The following is a 19,799-nucleotide window of genomic DNA, read 5'->3' as shown; positions in this document are numbered from 1 at the left end:
TTAAATAGTTACTTCATACATTACTATCTGTAGGGTTTTTTTTTTAGTTGAAACTATAATGTCATTTGAAGTTGAGTAATTTCTTATTCCGCCTCATCCTAGGTTGAACCAGGACAAAAAAAGTAGCTCAACTTTATCACTAAACAATAACATAGATTATAATTTGGGATTTTTTCTCTCTTAACATTATATGATAAATCAAACCTATCTATTTATAATATTGGTATATATGTTAACAGATACAGGTATTTGTATAATATAAATTCATTCTTTGTTGAAATACCTCGTGGAATCACCCTAAAAATGCCGTCTATATAAAGGGCAGGGTGAATTTTTGTGAACGTGACTTCCTAGCTCAGAATTATAATGAAGCCTCTGTAATCCCAAAACTGATTTATTATCGTCTCCTTAATCCTATACGTATAGGTACTTCGATTTTCTCTTAACATAATTTAAAAACATCCGCAAAAATTGTGCCAAATTTGAAACACTTCCTTCTCTTATAGTCATGGGAATGTGATTTTTGATGGCAGTTCCTTTAAATAACTGTTCTACCAATAAATAATGATTAGATATACAAGACTACATCATTTATATTTAAACATGTATTCTTGTTTCTGTCTATATATATAATGAATGTTATAATTATCGTAGTAACTGTCTATTACTAGGGATTTCACGCCTAAACACTAAGACGTCTTTGAATTGATTTCGAGAAGCAGATGGATCGAACCTAATTTTCGTCATAGCATTATGTGTTTTTATACGAAATGTGTATATTGTGGAGAAATTTTTATTGGAAAATACTGCCATGTGCTAAGCGAGAAAACATAATCAGTACGCGGACGATGCCGCGGGTGAAAACCTAGTAAAATACTTGTAATAGACAACAAATCAATAACACCGTACCCGACCCTAATTTGATGACTCAAGGTTAACAATACTGTAACAATACTGTTATCGCAATTATCAATAACTGAATGATAATAATCAATTGACGTAAATACACTGCGGAATTATAATCTAATAACAACGATTTGATTTTTTAACGCCTCAGATGTTTCCTTGTCATAGAAAAGTAAGTGTCATCTGTCCTATAATAATATGTAGCTCATAATTCTGCTTTCAATTTGCGCATAGTTCTAGCAAACAAGATTGAGAACAAACTAGCGCAGTTGGTCAGTTTGAAGCGTGTAAGCGACCTTGCCGCATTAAATATAGACTGCCGTCAGTTTCTGTCGCCAACAAACCACTAGACTAGTACAATCGCGTTCATACACCGTTTCTTATCACTCAAAATGGATAGATTACGCCGTAATCACCGAACACATGCCGGTGGTGTGTTAAACAAGTGTATAATTGGTGTTGTGTGGTAAAGTGTTGTGTTAAAAATGTCTTCAGCGTCTTCCACGTCGGGGAGGAAACGTTAGTATGTTAGAGGCGTATTTCTACAGCGCGATTAATGTATTTGTGATATGACAATTGAGTTTATATTGACATAATATTCAATTAATCAAAATTGTGTGTACTTACTATAAATGTCTTCTTGTTAAAATTGAGAATTATGATTTAAATGGTTTTATTGTTATTAAATTAAAGAAGAGAGAATTTTCTATAAAACATTGTGCGAAAGTTAAGTTGTTTGTGTCGCGTTGCCTAACTCAGTTAGCGCGCCCTCGCATGAAGTGTTAATCGATACTGTGAGAATAACACTGGTACAAAAAGTAATCTCTTTTAGTAAAATGTTATTACAAAAAAGTATTCTTTTAAATAATACGAATATACTGTCCTGTTAACTTATCTGTCTTTGAAAGTACATTCACATCATTAATGACGTCATAAATACTCAGACAATGTTCAATCACAACAGTTGAATATTTAACTATGGTACCTTTTTAAGTATATATGATTGTAATATCTTCATTGCTTGCAAGAATCGAATTTGGAAACGATTATTTTTCGTACAAAAGCACAGGACATTATTTATCTCTAATGACGACTATTAAATACATCTTATTTTCTGATTTATGTATGCCTTAATAAAAATCTCATACTACTTCAAAATGTGGGCAATGCAAAATATACCTAGAAGGTTCTTTATTGTTTAACTGATGACTTCAGCCTAAACAAGACTAGTATTCTTCGACAAACGTACAACAAAGCACACGTAAAAATAGAAACTAAATAGTACTCATAGAGGAAATCATAGTTATTAAACTTGCTGAATATCGGTGCAATTACAGTAAATCCCCAAACACTAGTAACGCAACGACTATTTATGGCTATTTTGTAACATATTGCTGCAGTAAAACGATAATATAAATTCTGCGAGGTAATAGTTACTATAGCTAACATATACCAAAGCTATTTGAATTTTAATATGAAACTCGTAAATTTACGCTTCATATAGCGGCAATATGTGAACAGTACGTAAAACAAAGAATGTTTAGTATTGCATACTACGAACTTATATAATCTGTGCTATAGACAATATAATCTGTGGTGTTGCTGTATTATTTCTTAAATTTACCTAAATGCGTCCTGTTTAATTCAAGCAATTCGAAAATTTAAGAGGTAGTTGTTACAGCTTGGTTGTACCATATTTCACAATGTTTGCTGATGAATATATGGTTATACCTTCAAGATAGTTGAATAAAACTATGTTTCAAGAACTTTACAACCCCTACATATAAGACAACTTTAGAACAATGTACTGCGGTTGCGGTTAATAGCAGATGGTCAAGCAGAGTCGTAATATAGGTCCACAATTAGTTGACTAGTGTTGCGAACAATTCTCTAGGCTGGATTTAAATTCGAATACTTGTACTGAATAACGAATGGTTTTTACGCAAACTGATATTTATTGTTAGAAAGAAACTTTTGTCAACCGTCTCCAAAAAGTTACCGAACTTTCGACTGGGTGAACAGATTTTGTAGATTCATTTTTTATGTGTAAGTTAGATGGCGATGGCGGTTATGTTTTTTGTTAAAAAACGTATTGTTTCTGCAGATTAAACGATACATACGAGAAGTTTTTTTGTGAAACAGAAATACGTAATATCATTGCAACTATGTCGTCTCAATGCTCTATCATCAATCAAATCGGATCAAATATTTTCTTGAGCTTGAAATTCAATATTAAAATTACAATCCTTTTGGAGGATTTAAAACATCTATTAAGTCATTTATTTTATTATGAAGCGTGTTCTTAGGACTCAGACTCTTAGCGCTAAACTAACCTAAAACGTAGTCGCTTATCACATTAATTCTCATACTAAATAGAATACTTAAAGATATGCAATATATATAGGATATTAATAAACAAGCATAATAATTATTCATTGTTCATACTTATATGTCGTGATACACATTTTGTAAACAATAGACAATTTTAACTCGTTTTTTAAGGTTAGTTTTAATCGTGAATTGGCGCCCATTTTCATTGATTACGACTCCCTGTTCGGAGTTCGGACGTTGTCTAATCGATACCCGACCCAACTACCCTCACTCTGTTATTAATCTTATTGGCTAGCTGTAATTTGTTATCAACTACCACAATTATTCAGTTGTGTACAATCAAAATAGATTCCTATTACGTTCAATTTAACCGGCCGTTTAGTTTTTAGACCAATAATATAATTAAACTCTGGCTATAGTCATAGCTTTTCTATCAACAATAGGGAATCGCTCTTTTAGGTAACTGAGCTAGTGGTTTGCCTGATGGTAAGCGATCACCACTGACCATGTACATTCGCAGAGTTGGTGCTTCCGCGAATGCGCTGCCCGCTTTTAAGGGAAAAGGAATAAAAGAAAGGATTAACGACTGGAAAGAAGGAATGGACTATGAAGGATAAGGGGACGCAATCTGGCCTCTGGTTCCCCGACTCACATACGAAGCATAAGCATGGAATGCTACTATTTTATGCTGGATTTTAATTCGTGACGAAACGTTCTCTCTTCCGCATACGCTTAAACCTGATCTCGCCTGTCGGCAAGCGGAGATGTAGTCTAAGATCGAGCGCGCTTCTTTAGTACTGTACCTGTTTAATCTATGCATGAAGTTATAAAATGTATGTTTTTCCAGTGGTTCTGAGCACCCTGCTCGAGACGGATCACTACGAGAGTTTGATCAAGGATCTGACGTGCACGAAATGCAACAGATATATGAAACCTCCCATTTACTTGTGCGTTGACGGACACAGTATATGCGGGCCTTGTTATGAGAAGAGCTACCAGTGCCATGTATGCCAGGTAAAGGTCACATTTTTCGTATATTAACTACGTGATCTGAATACGACTACTTAGAATATCAGTAACAAAGAATACGACTTATTTAAAATCCTTTATTATGCAGTAGGGACCCCCTGGTTGTAATCAGTTATGCAAATCAGGGTGTAATTACGCATGTATTATATATAAAAATGATAAACCTTACTCTTAAACAACTATTTTACACTTTTTTATATTACCTGATCATTACATCAAACTAGCTGTGTCGCGCGGTTTCACCTGCAGACGAAAACATGGGCAATAGCAAGTTATTTATATAGCTTAGCATATTTATATAGCTTATGTCTTATTCTAGTGTAATAGGTTATTATAGTTAATTATTATATATAAAGAACAGTAAATCCTTTCAATAGGTTTTACGTAAGTGAAATATAAATTATTAGGTATTTTGTGATCAAATAACATCTACGTACGAATATATTAAAACCATTTTTTACCGATTTACTTACTTTATTTACTTACCAAAGTAAACAATAAAAAAGCAAAAATAAAAAAGTCTCTTGACTGATACAAATAGCGCGAATATTTATATAAAAGTAAACGATAAAGCATCAAATCGATTCGTCGTCCCGCTAAAACCAAACCAAACAATGGTCCGTTTGTCTTGTTTGGCCTACCGTTGTAAACATTGACGTCATAAATAACCTGACCTAGTATCGGATAATCTGGATATCCTTCAAATTAATACAGAACTTCTAAACATTTGTGCGGCTATAGCCAAATCTCATTAATTTGGATACATTGGCTCGAATGTACGATATATTTGAGTCAATGCATTTGTAATACATTTTAATTTATAACAAATTTATGTAGTATATAAACAATAATTAGTAACTTAACTTTACCTATTTCTTAAATATTTATACAAAGGTCTGGACTGCTCGAAACGTGATATCTTTGGACATATTTAGCTCCATTTTATTCATTCATATGCCTATCGTTATCATCATCATCATCATCAGCCCATATATGTTCCCACTGCTGGGACACAGGCCTCCGATTAGTGTTCACGCCATAATCCACCACGCTGGCCATTCTCGGACATGCCGATTTCCTCACGATGTTTTCCTTCATCGTTTTTAGCAGTGGTGATGTTATCCACATGTGCAGATAAACATAAAAATCAATTTATTTGCTGCACGCTCTCCTGGTCTCGAACCCTGACTTTTCGATTTTGTAGTCTGAGGTCCTCACCACTAAGCCACCACTGCTTTTCCTATCTTTATGTTTAGCGAAAACAACTTCATAATGACATTATAATTTAATTTCATCTAGACATATCTTATTTAATGCTTATTCGCTTTAATAATAAGCTTTTTTTTAGTTGCTATTCACCGTGACCATCTAACTATATAACTGACTAGCAAACCCGGCGAACTCCGTTTCGCCACTAAATGACTGTATGTGAAAAATGATTTTCCCGCTTTTCTGATGAATTTTTTCCTGAATTTTCTTTGCTACAAACCTCACGGAGCCCGAGACCTTTGCAACGAATGTAAAACCGTGAAAATCGGTTCCTGCGTTCTGGAGTTATAGCGTCAGGAAGGAAAACCCGACTTATTTTTATATAGTAGATTACGTTTAATAATATCATGAACAAAGCAAAGAGAGGGCGACTCGCCAATAATAGATAATCTAATAACAATCCTAAGATTTTACATCACACTATGAACTGATACAGTTATTCATAATTGCTTCTTCGCTATTCCATACGTAGTAATCTAAAAGAATATAAATACATTTCTTTTTCAGAAAGAGTTCGCTCTGATCCGACCGAAAGTTCTGGAATCTTTGGCGAACAAAGTTCTCTTCCCATGTACTAATCAAGGCTGCCCAAAACATGCAACTCTTCCGATATTAGAGAAGCATGTAGCACATTGCCAATACCGTATTATTAATTGTTTTATGGCTAGGGTTTATGGTAAGTGAATATATTTTAGCTAGAAAGCTTAATGATAACAATGTTATTTATTTATCGTTAAATAACATTGTTATCACTAAGCTTTCGTTTGTTTGTTCGATTGTTTTTTCTTACCCTTTCTTACTTTATTGTTTTATAAATGTAAAATAAGGCATCAAACTCCGTAAAACTGCAACAGCGGGAGATATTACGCCATTTAAAACATGTATTCTATACATAAGAATATGAATATATCAAAAAACAGTTTATCACATACATACACGTAGAATCCAATCTATAGCGACTTATACAGCATAGACGGATTCATTGCTTTAACGATACGATCATATCAAAATTCCTTATTTGTTTCCACCTTCTTGAATTATCTTATAGTATAATAATAACCTCTATAATATATTAATTAAATATATCAAGATAGTAGATATATCAAAGGAGCTATTAGATAAGATAAGTCATGAATATTTCAAACAATATGTAACTGTTATAAGTTTGAACACAATAGTCTTCTAAGTACCGCAAACCACCTCTTCGTCTCCCGAATATTTTAAACACTGCATATCCTAAATTGTATATTGAGATAAAACACACAAGCTACGTATCGTCAAAATATTTTAATCTATCCCTTAAAAGAATAATTTGCAAATAATTGTTATCCCACAAAAGCGATCAAAAAATTCCACATAAATATATCTATAACTAGCTGCGCTCCGCGGTTTCACCCGCGTAAGTCCGTATCCCGTAGGAATATCGGGATAAAAAGTTGCCTATATGTTGTTCCAGTTGTCCAGCTGTCTACGTACCAAATTTCATTGCAATTGGTTCAGTAGTCTTTATGTGAAAGAGTAACAAACATCCATACATCCATACTTACAAACTTTCGCATTTATAATATTAATAGGATATATCTATAACTATGCGCTAGATATAAAACATACGCATGAACATTACTGGTCTCCGAAATGTTTGCTTATAGATCAAGTAATAAGAACCTTTGTATAATGTTCAAGCATGCGGAATATAACAATATAATTTTAAAAAATGAAGCTATAACCTAACCAATCCGTCCCCGAGCTGCCCATTATCGTAATGCGCAGGCATTATAAAAACTGCCCGTATATGCATATATATCATGACTTAATATGGATAGTGAAACAGATACTGATATGATTTTGACATTGTAGAAGGTGAATGTAATTGGGAAGGCCGCGCCGGGGAATGGATGGACCATTGTTTTTCGGAACACAAGAAAAGAGTCACTGAACTGCCCTTCATTACCGTCAAAGACCAATGGAATGCAAAACGTACAGAGCCTGTTCTTAACTACTTCTTGTTAAGATGTTATGAGAAGATTTTTAACGTGTACCAAATATACGATAAAAAAGGAGGTGAGATGACTTGTGATAAACCAAACAACGCCATTTAATATTTAAGTACGGCTGCACAGCTTTTTATGATCTTTGATTTGTTGGATTTGTCTCTGGCTATAATAAAAGATGAACTATTAAAAAATAGAAAAATTATTTATTTAGAAATTCATGGGTATGTCTAAGTTCGCTCGGTCTTATTTTTCCCTGCAATATAAAAAAATCGTTATGATACGTAAATGGATTTACAATATTCTATAATAGAGAATAAAGCTATATTTAATATATATTTCAGGACGTATGATGTGGACTGTGCTTGTTAATGACGAGCTAGCTGAAAAATTCTACTTCGAAGTTGACATATTTCTACCCAATATTCCCAGCAAAAGGATTGTCTATAGGTAAAAAAAACACAAAATGTAAAAAACGAAACATAACAAGCTCCAGAAATTGAGACAACAAATTTATAGCTTGAGCGTCCTTTGTAAATGATATCTTATCTTTCGGAAAGTTTGTTAAAATTTCGGAATCATTTCCTTAGACTTTTAAGGATTTCGTTGGAGAATGGCCAAATTATTTCGGGTCTATCGCGATAAGCCGTCTAACGTATTTTAATTACATTAAATTTTGTTTCAGGCGTCCTTGTAAATGTGAGAAGGACGCAGATTTTCTAGAGCACACACAAAATGTTTACATTCCCGTCGAAAACATTTTCTCTATGTTGGATGAGAGCGAGTCGATGAATTTCACTGTACGCATTGGTGAGTGAATTTAGGCAACAAATATTTACGCAAATTATAACCGATTTGTCTTGTTTGTTCAGGGGTATAATTCAGTGAAGCACACATACTAAATCAATAGCCTGGCTTTGTGGCGTGTGGCGGTGTGGAGTATTAATACGATTAACTCTTCATCTATCTAGCTTTTCAATCCAATAAGAGAACAATGGGTGAATCGAAATAGAATATATTCTGATATTGCTTAAACTACTTATATATATTGTATAACTTTGTATCAATTGTGTTTTCTTAAAGACTTCGATTCAAATCGTAACTGCCCTAAGGTATTTTTAATTTGATGCATGTGATATTAATAAAATAAAAACATTTTTTTCTTTAATATTTCCCTTTCGTCTTCGCCGAAATACGCATATCCTTCTGTAGTGTGTTTTGTTTCTTGCAAGAACTCCTCGATATTTGAAAGAGAGATTTGAGTTCCCTGTGTCGAACGTCAACCCGACACGATCATCCAATAAACATCGTCTAGCTATTCCAACACATGTCGATCACATATACAACTGTTCCTTTACTGTGCGTGCTATTAGACTTTGGAATGACTTACCCTTAGATATAAGAGAAGCTCAATCTTTACCCACGTTCAAAAACCTACTGAAGCAATTTCATCTATCCATTTATTACCACGGTATTTAATATATTTGTTCTTCATCTATTTATTTGAACCTACATTTAGATTTAGCTGTATTGGCGTGATTTATGTATGCGTATTTATATTATTATATTGTATATATGTAGTATTTGTATATGTATATGTTAATATATATTTATTTATATTATGTATATTTCTATTACTATATTATTTATTTTTATAGCAGCTTTTGCCCTGTTTTTTACTAAATATGAATAGCGTCTCCTTGTCCACCAGGTTGTCTGTAAGAGATCGCTACTTTAGCGATAAGACCGTCTGTTGTGCTTTTGTTGAGTTTATTTATAAAATTTATTACTGTAAGACTTGGTGTACAATAAAGTAATTTGATTTGATCAATTATATCCTCTAGGTACTCTTATCATTTTTGTAATTTTTCTGTTGGAAGTTCAGAATATAAAACTAAATAAAAATAAAATATAATTATTGATAATCTCATGTTACAAGTGCGAATATCTATAAGAATACAATATATTGAATTCGTCACTTATAACAAATAATTATTCAAATATATATACGTATGAATTTATGCAATCGCAATTTGTTTTCAGGATACTACGCAGTAATTTCGATTATACGAAAACGCGGATGCCTTAAATAATTATATACCTGTAACATACAATAAATTTCTTGAATATATTCGATAAAGTTTATTATATTTCAGGTGAAGTTGAGAACTTGCCGCTTTTAGATACACCAACAAGTAGCGAGAGCCGCATAATGCTAAATAGCGAAGAAGAACACAAAGGCGATCACTTAGACGGAACCTATTAATACCTTTACAATAAATATTGTGGCCACATTTATATGGTGCATTACCTTTTATTGTATAAGTTGCGTAAAACGTACTTCGTTATGCATTCCTAGTTGTCAATCTTGTTATGCTCTTATGTTATCACGGGGATCTAGCATAATCTTTTTGTGGTAGGTATAACTAATTGTAATAAGGATGTTTTACGGACCGCTGTAAGATAAATTACAATTTTACCGTATTACATACATTTTATCTAGCGAAGTACTATTATATGCCATGGAATTTTTTAAATATAGAATAGAATTTTAAAATTGTTTTATTAATTAATGTTGTGTTATAAAATGACGAAACATAGTTTTAAGGAGTAATGGAATTTATTTCATTTAATTTCATGTAACACCCGTGAACACAATATACACTATATTTTAGGTATTCTTTCTATTTATCAGGGTGTCCCAAATTTGTGCACTGTGAACAATTATAGTTTTACAGACGCATAGTTTTAAGAATTCGGTACAAACATGTGTCAGGGATCTTGTAGGTTTTTTTCGTAATCAGTATCTGAAAATGTATGTTCCATTGACCATAGTTCACCATATCTTTTACACCCTGCAATTCTCTTTATCATAATACTCACTTTAAAATAAATCAACTTTATAAATATAATATAGAATTCATGAATCTTTTCATTTCTGAATATTTGGTATATTACAAAATGTCATGTGATTGTGTGTTTTATTACCTATATATAAGTATCATTGCGTATTTATATAATATCATCAAATTACATATTTTTCCCGGTATATCGATAACAAAACCGGATACAATATCGACGTGATTGAATGATGAACGTAAATGATTATTACAGAGATAACAAGAACATTCCTCAGAAAATAATTTTAAGATAGCTTTAATTCTTGACATGATAACCTCCAAAAATTCGAAATGCATTGCATAATTGGAGGAAAATTTCACATAAATTTTTACTTTAATGTCAACGTATTTGTATAGAATATTATTACCTTAAGCAATTACACGAAAGGAACATAAGAGCCAATATTAGTATAATCTTTCATACAAGTACAATCTATCATACATCTATTTTAGAAGTTTGATATTTAGAATATTTGTCTAACGAAGACAGAGAAAAGATATTATCGGGAAGTTACAGAACGGTAAACTGGTAGTTGAAAAGAGATTTTCACACAGCGTTAGGGTTGTCACAACTCAGCTTTCTAAATATACAAACTCATACGATGAAGCTATCTAAGCTAGCCTGAGTACGTCCCCCTAAAATCAAGACAACACGTTTCAGAGATAAGATTTTTGATTTTCTGTTGTTTTGTTACAGGTATTAGTCGTATATGATATTACAAATGGAATTAAATTTAAGTAGTTAGTAAGATTATTTAATTTTATAGTGAATAAAATATACAGTTAAGAGACAAAGAAACCTTTAGTATGTAGCAGCAGTGTCGACTTCAATGCAACTTCAAAGACATTGAATACTCTACCTTTATTTTATAAGATGTGAAATGTGTGTAATGCATAATGTACATATAGTAAATTCATACGATTTTGATTTCAATTTTTTTCCATTAAATTCTGACGCTGTCAATTTAAAACTATACTATATTAGTCGATAACATAACTTGATTCACAGTAACTCTGATCTAGTGTGCTTCTTAGACCACAATAAAGCACTATTCTATTATTAAATTATGCGGCGGCCGTCTTTCGTTCTACATCTAAAACATGATTTCAGTTTACTCTGAAAGTAAACCGTAAATTTTTAAGATTATGACGGCAAATAAATGTTTGCTTTCTCCCATACAACCCAGCGGCGACTATAAGCAAAAATAAAATCTCCAAAGACCCCCATTCTAAAGATTTTCTAGTTTTTACGCTTCACGACGCACTTAGGGATAAATGAACTGAACATTTTCCGATCATAATAAAAATATATGCTGCTGTCGATCCCCTGCCGAAGCCAATGAATTCGAAGTATAGGAAATAATAAAAACAACAAAATACGAAAGAAAAATTATTTTAATTCATTTATTTCCGTATTGTGTTTTTGAAAAATATATTAAATGAGCGCGGTTATGTAAGATAAGATATTTTACCTTTTATGGGGATATATCTTAACATTAGAGGATATAATATGGCTGCATAGATGGTTATTTAATTTTCTCAGTAAACTGTAAAACTAAAACACATCAGGATTGTAAATATATTTGAAGCGACAAAGTACGCATATGCTGATATTGATGATACAATTTTAAGCCATTCGATCCCCCGCTTCCCACCTATCTAAGTAAATTAAAATAACGAGCTTGCAATTCTAAAAAAATACGTATTTAGAGGTAGTTAGGTTAATTTCTTTAACTACTTTTATAGTCATTATAATTTATTTAACACACCAGTTTTACTGATATCAACTACAACATAACACTTTGTAGTTAATCGTTTAACCAGTTAAATCATTCGGGTTTCTTTCTTTTAATCTAATTAATGGTGATATAAGAAAAATTAAGCGAACATTAAAAACCGCAAAAACCGCTCAAGGTTTCATAAAATCGTACTATAAATCAGACCGCCGAATAACGAGAGCATGAAATTTATTACATTAGCTTCCAGTTGCATTTTCAACGCGAAATTATAATCTGGGCAAAACAAATTTATGGGATTGCTATCTTCCGCTTAATAAATTTTATTTTATGGTAATTTTAAAGGAAAATAAAGTTAACAAAACAAAGCAAGTCATATCATAGAATTTTAACGTGTATGTACTAACAATATACCTATTAAAAGGTTAACAATACTCTTAAACCTAACTTACTCAGTTTTCACAAATAGACTCCAGAAAATCAACTACAAACACTTCGTCTTCTACAAGCATTTTTTAAACGAATAATTTTTAAATGCAAGATATTCAAATACTCACCGTGTATATGTATATATATATATATATATAGAGAGAGAGAGAGAGAGAGAGAGAGAGAGAACTCCTCTCCATCATTTAATGGGTAGAAAAAATTATTGAAGTAGCCCGCAAAATAGTCATTGATAAATCATAAAATAGTCTTCTTAAGGTTTAGGTTAGCTTAGGTTAAGCTGATAAATGTTGCCTTTTAATATAGACAGAAAATGGGTCATATAAATGCAATATTAGATAATTTTCGTTTATGTTACTACCAGCAAAACTTCAACTCTATTAAAGTTTCGCAGACATTAAAATAAATAAATTCATCGCATTTAAACGCTCAAACTGGTAAATACTTGAAACGAAACATATAATTGATTTAACTTTAATCAACCAACATTAACGAGTATTGTGTTGATAACTACAAACATAATTACTGATTCCATTGTTATAAAATAATGGGCTTTTAAAGATTAAATCAGTAAATATCACTTTGCGTGTTTCGAATTTATTAATTGGAAAGTATGTTGTAAAAAAACTTTCCAAGTATTTAATAAATGTAAACAATGTATCAGTATCATGTTTTTGTGCTACATTTATTTTTATTATACGTAATTTTAGCTCAACTAAAAAAAAGTCTTACATCATATTACCCTTTCTCTCCGTGGTGGGGAACGTTCAATAATAATATATATATATATATATATATATATACCACTTATTGTCACATCACTACAGTATACTGCTTTTTTGTATGAATTTTATTGTAATGTATAATAAAGCGTTTAATAAATAAACAAAGAAATTATAATTAAATGATTATTTCTGTCGCCACTCGCCACCTATATACGTGAGCATTGTAATAACGAAAAACCCCAAAAACTAACAGATAGGAACTTCAACAACAACAGTCAGACGATGTACTTACAAGTGATGGAATTGCAAAAGAATAAAATATTTCGAAACAACAAACGAAATTATAATATTCACAATATAGATACTGTGAATATTATATCGATCAAAATGTCTAATGTATTAAGGTTAATTGATGTTATTCAATCTCAAACGTAAAATGAACCGTGAGTCCAAAAGATTTTATCCTATAGCAGTAAAAATAGGATGTAATTTCCATTCCTTTTCATAATTAACATACATTTTATTTCACATTATGAATTCTATTGTCAAGAAGCTTTTTGAATCATGTTTAATAAGAAATTGAATAGCACACCAAAATTGTAAATATGTAACGTATTTCATGAGAACAAAAGCATTTCATCCTGAAGACAGCACATGCCATTTCTTGATGTTCCCCTTTACCGAAAATTAATTTAAACGGAATTAATTCTAACCAAGAACAAACCTTAACTTTACATCACTTTGTTCCTGTAATACGAAGCCACAGTTATGTGTCTTGGATGAAATTAATTTCTCTTTATCGCAGAACTTTCATTATGTATTCGAAGACAAGGTCATTTGATACTTTGAATCGTGGCAGCAAATATTTGTATGGGGATCGTGGGCCAATCAGAAATTCAAGTGAATTCTGTAATCAAATTATGGCGTCCCAGCGGAGTGATCATTTCTCTCTAAGAATATTTTGAGACGAAGAGAAAGCCAATTAATTAGTAGGACCTTGTTAATTGTCTGTGTTCTATCCATTTGTATGGAATGGCTTTCACAAGTATTTTAACACGCTTTTATTAGCTTCGCTTTTATTATTTTAATTACTTTCGCTTGAATAATAATCACGAATCATTTTTACGACAAGATAACTTCTAAGAATATCCATATTCCTATTGATTCACGTTTTTAATGCATTCTTTCCACTTGCTTTCTTAAATCGTGCTATGCAAAGTATAATAATTCATTATTACATTACAACGTTATTGATTTTTATTTTAACTACGCCAAAGTCAATAAGAAACTGATAATGGTCCTATATTATATGCCGCAACACCATAATATGCATTCAACTCGTATATATAATTAAACATAGCGAGTAATCATTTGCTATCGAATGAGTCTTATTATAAACTTCAGAAAGTAAATAAATTTAATTAATTTACGGAGTATGCTCCGCTACTGAAAACAAATACTAATCAGTTGATATAAAACACCAACTTTTTGACGATATAATCATTTTAAGATTTTTCTAAAGGTAAATCACAAATGGAAGAAAATAAAACCCAAATTTAAAATATTTTAAGCTTTTTTGCGACTCCCTTACCTACTACTTTAAATTTACATACATTTGTTACGTTTTCAAAATGTAAATCAACTTAGAAAATACGCTTTACGCCATTTAAAATATTATTTAAGCAGAATAGTCACATATTAAAATTAATTTGCAATCCCCAAATTAATGTTAAAATTGAAAATCGCCTAACAAAAACGGAGCTGGTATTCCGAATACACGTCTGAAATAAATACAATGCCATCATTTAAAATGGATTTCGGCGCTGACACGTTAAAAAACGCAACATTACATTTCAACCGTGCAATTGAAAATTTCCATTTCAGTTTGTACCGACAGTTAAGCAATTTAGATCGTATTTCCAATAGTGAAAAATGTTGCTAAATCGCTACATAAAATAAAGCAGAGACCCGCAACCGTGTGACAGTCGCATAGAAATTTCAAAGCTGTGCTCTACGAATTGTTTTATGTATCGCTCAGAATGCTTCCTCGTTATTTATGGCGCTATTGTATCTGAAAAATACGATAGGCTCAAATTTGCTTATTCTTTTTCTTGGGAGATGCAACGAATTTGTAAAAGTGAATTATTTGACATAATACATCCACATAACTATCTCAGACAATATTATTAGACTTCCGTCATGCATATATATATATGCGTACATATTTAGACTTCCATCTAATATTAGTAGTTTAATGATTATATTTTCTTACAGCACGATTAGTTTTGTTTCAAAGATGAGTATAGGCCATTTAATTGTAACAGAATAACATAATACTTACAATATTGAAAATAAGTAGCAGCTATCTGAATCTGAAGAAAAGATTTTTCCCGGTACAAAATTGTCTCCTGTATAACAACAGCCGCTCATGACGATTGTTTGAATCACCGCAAAATTGTAAACATAACTAGATTACACTTGAGAAATTTTGAAAGAATAGAAAAAAATTGATCACGAGGCGGGATTCGAACCCGCTACGGTTGCTACGGTTCCTACGGTTTGGCAAAAATCTTACGGTCTTTACTATTTAATGGCGGCATATCCATTGTATGATGTAACAGATTTCATTTAAAACCATTCATCTGATTTCTGCTACTGAGTAGCAAACATAAAAAGTACAAGATTTCCCATGAAAAATTAACAAAAAATATAAAAAATTAACTAGAAATATATACAATCCAAAATATATTCCAAACATATTAGTTGGCCCTAAATCCTGACATAGGTAATTCAAACAATAGAATAGAAACTAGACTTATGAATAAGTAACAGTATTACTGTTGATTCAGGACAATGCGACGTCTCGGCCCGAGAAGGTGTTTGCTTTACCGTGCATAGTTGTCGCTGTATTTACCCAACACTAAGTACAGCCCGCGGCGAGGCTCATTCTCAAGTCTACGTATTTGATATTGTAAAGTATTTTGAGATTGCACTAAAAGGTAGCTTGGGTGCTTTGCGCTCTGGTACTATTATCCTACAGATAAAGTGTTTTTGCCAAACGAATGTAAGACTTTCTATACATACGTAACATATTGCGTGTACAAAAAGTCTTATAGTCACAAAAGGCTTTAGAATAATTTGAATAAAATATGCACACCTTAATTTATTTTACTTTACTGTTAAAATTAATAACGAATAGTTAAGACCGTATTTTTTTTTTGTATTGTACAAGTTTTAACACATATTATTATATGTTTTGTTTTAAAATGTGAAATGTGTTTAATAATATTTAAGTGGTGTTGGCAAAATATCAGCGTCAGGGTCTCATTGACTCTGGCATCATGCTGAGCAAGACCTGTTCTAATAACATAACGCACATTTGCCTCTGTCCTGTTTTATTTATCTATGTTTCCTTGTTTGTTTAATTGCTTTTATGTATGTGTTCTTTCAATAAACTGTTTATCTTGTTATAAATATAATGCAAACAAAAAAGGTGCCATTTGGCTAAACTTCCATCTATTACGTTGCCTAACAAAATACGGGGTTAATGCTTATTTAACGTTATCCAGTAATCCTGACAAACACACAAGATATATAGTTCTCAAATGTTCGGAGACACATTCAATACAATTTCGGTAAATCATTTATCAAGCTGTCTCACGTCTCGTCACAATGATAACAAGGTCTGCGGCATCCACATCAATTAACTAGGAGACCATTAGTCAAGGATACCATACCCTTGTAATACAAATTCCTTGGAGTGTATTAGACGCTACGTCATTTGACTTATCAATAATGAAAGATATGTTGTTTGTTCTTCGTTTAAAGCTACATATTATAAAGCATTTTACAGGCTTTTAGCATTAAATCAAGCAATATGCTATATGGATAGGTCTATGATAGTTTACTTAGTCTTTACTTATGTAGTTTTGTCACATCCAATAAAATAAAACAATAATCTACTAGTTACCATATTTCAAAATCAAACATGTCATAGAAAACAAGTTATAAGACGGTGGTAGGTTATGAGTAAATTATAACACTTCTCATCTCATTTAATACGGACGGCTCCTGCAAGTAAATCTCCAACATTAAGCCCGTTGTTCAGTGAAACTTAGTATAAACGTTACCCTTCCATTATGCATACGTAGAAAGTTATAATTTAATTAATTCTTTAGCACATTTAATGAGTACAGCGCTGCAATAGCTACTTTCATGAGGCAAACAACATTCCTGTTAAGTGATATTCGTATTTAAATATAACTATTATGTTCCCCCGAACATTTCTCAGCTACAAAATTCTGAATATAAATTGCAAGCCACATTAAGCCCTATTGTGTATATTCCTGAGCTAGTTCTTGAAACAGTGGATGATAAATTGTCATTTTAAATGAAACTTCAGTGGGAATCTCAACTTTAAAATGTTGAATTTTATATACAACTCAGTAAAGGGAATACGAAGTTGGAGAAGGAATGTTAATAAACTTTGCGAATAATTAACATTGTTTTGAATATATTGCATAAATGAATTCGTAGTGTTTTGACCTCTGAGCTTACCTTTTACGAATCGTTTTTGTATGTGAATAATTTAGTTCTTAAGTTGTTTGCTACTCGACTCTTGATCATTAATTCTTCTGATGTGAATTAATAAACTTTTAATTCAAGCAAAAAATATAACCGTAAATACTACTACTACTGAAAACTACTGGGACTACTGAAAATCAGTTATACAGCTTTTGCTGAGGAGTCTCATTTTGAGTGCAACAACAGATAACGTAATACTGTACTACTAAATTTTAGTTTTCAGTTTTTATTTAGTTTCAATAGCGTGGTATAAAAATAAATGACTTTTTAAATTAAAATTGGTGTTGTGGTCATACACTTAGTACTCTCCGGATTTAGAAATACGTCGTTAAACCTGGGACTTAAAACATGTTCGGCTTAGTATGGAAATGATTCAAACCACATGATAGTAACTAACCAATGGTCAGCACGTTTGTATAAAAATCGCAACGTGTTATTTAATTGCGTTTGCATAATTCACTCATACAGCACGAGTCACTCTAAAATGTGGCATAAAATTAAATTAAAGCGAAAAAGTAAACTGAAACGCGGTTTCCATTAGTCAGCGTGTAGCGTTCATTCCTTACACACCTCACGTTTTCCACATATGATGTGGGTATCTAACGAATGTTTTTTCTTTATTCGCCTAGTAAGGGTAATTTATTGCCTATGTAGTTAAGCAAATGTTGACTTAGTGCCTTTTAACACATACACACAAGTGGACGTGTAGGAATGAAGGCTATAGGAATATAGGTCGCCTATATGACTCAAAATGTTAGGTAATACAGTTTTAAAAGATGAATTTGTCGAAATATCCCGACGCTTTTTTATCATAGAATTAAAATCTACTAAATGTTGTTTTGTGTGTACATTTTGAGAATATGAGAGACAAACGACTGAAAATTATGATGAAATGAAAGATTTACCCTTTTAGATATTGTATTTACATGAATAAAGTTTTATATTTTATTGTTCCTTTCCACTATTTGTACTGAATATAAATAGTGACATTATAAGTAAATAGTTCATAAAACTATCGTTAAAGACGTGTTCTTGGAAACGACTCAATATATTTTGTTTTATACCCTAGTCCATTATCGGTTATTTCATTTTTTAAAGATTTTGCTCTCAACGATATTTTTCGTTTTAATTTTCTAATATATATTAATATAAATATTATAGTATACTATAATATATTATAACATATTATAGTATTTACTTTAAAATACCAACTGCATATATTTATAGCAATAAATATATGCAGTTGGTATTTATAAGAATAGGTAATATCATTTGATATGCAAAAAATACAAGACCTTCTCTACTGACCCCGAAAAATACAATTTAATCGTAATCTCTCTCACTTTCAAATCATTTGATAATACTGAATGCCAATAAACGTCATAAAACCAATTACAAAATTTGATAAGTAACTGTTCATGAACGCTTTCCTAACTGGAAGAGAAAACGATATCGAAACTCGGTAATATATCCAGCCTATGTCACAGGATTAGAAGGCTCTCGCCAATCCTGCCTTAATCACAGGCAACACCCAAACACTAGCGATTTGTATTTCCCTATCTCGCCGCTTCACAAATCACTTTATCAAAGGCCATGTATTCATGACTCTCATAACACAGGGCACAACACTAATACCCGTTTCGTATGAGGACTGTGGCTCGTAAACATTCGTTAACCATTCCTTTGTTCCATCAATTCTGTCCTGACGGAGCGTTTGTCTGCAGCGACTCGACTCTGTGTGCCATGTAGGCGTCTAATTTGTCGCTTGAAAATTAAATTCTTGTTGCATACTGCTTTGTGCTATGATTTAGTACACGCTTTATGTAACATGTAACTTCTGTGTTTGTTTATTAGCGGTACCATGCATTTCTCATTTATCAT

General features: G+C 31.8%; 1 protein-coding gene across 2 annotated transcripts; it reads left to right on the top strand.

Annotated features, from left to right (window-relative positions):
• The first annotated feature begins 1,167 nt into the window (after positions 1 to 1,167).
• On the top strand, positions 1,168 to 10,498 carry LOC119828257 (cysteine and histidine-rich protein 1). 2 transcript variants are annotated; one of them, XM_038350364.1, is made up of 7 exons: positions 1,168 to 1,425; positions 4,085 to 4,251; positions 6,043 to 6,211; positions 7,393 to 7,596; positions 7,871 to 7,976; positions 8,212 to 8,336; positions 9,683 to 10,498. In XM_038350364.1, exons 1-7 carry the CDS (start codon positions 1,392 to 1,394, stop codon positions 9,790 to 9,792), a joined length of 915 nt encoding a protein of 304 aa, XP_038206292.1. In that variant the 5' UTR covers positions 1,168 to 1,391; the 3' UTR covers positions 9,793 to 10,498. The 2 variants fall into 2 exon arrangements, with proteins under 2 accessions (XP_038206292.1, XP_038206293.1); XM_038350365.1 differs by having other exon boundaries at positions 1,168 to 1,429.
• Positions 10,499 to 19,799: the final 9,301 nt, after the last annotated feature.

The sequence above is a fragment of the Zerene cesonia genome, chromosome 7 (genome assembly GCF_012273895.1).
Source record: "Zerene cesonia ecotype Mississippi chromosome 7, Zerene_cesonia_1.1, whole genome shotgun sequence".
Lineage (NCBI taxonomy): Eukaryota > Metazoa > Arthropoda > Insecta > Lepidoptera > Pieridae > Zerene > Zerene cesonia.
The sequence above is the reverse complement of the archived record's forward strand: the minus strand, read 5'-3'. Positions and strand labels throughout refer to the sequence as shown.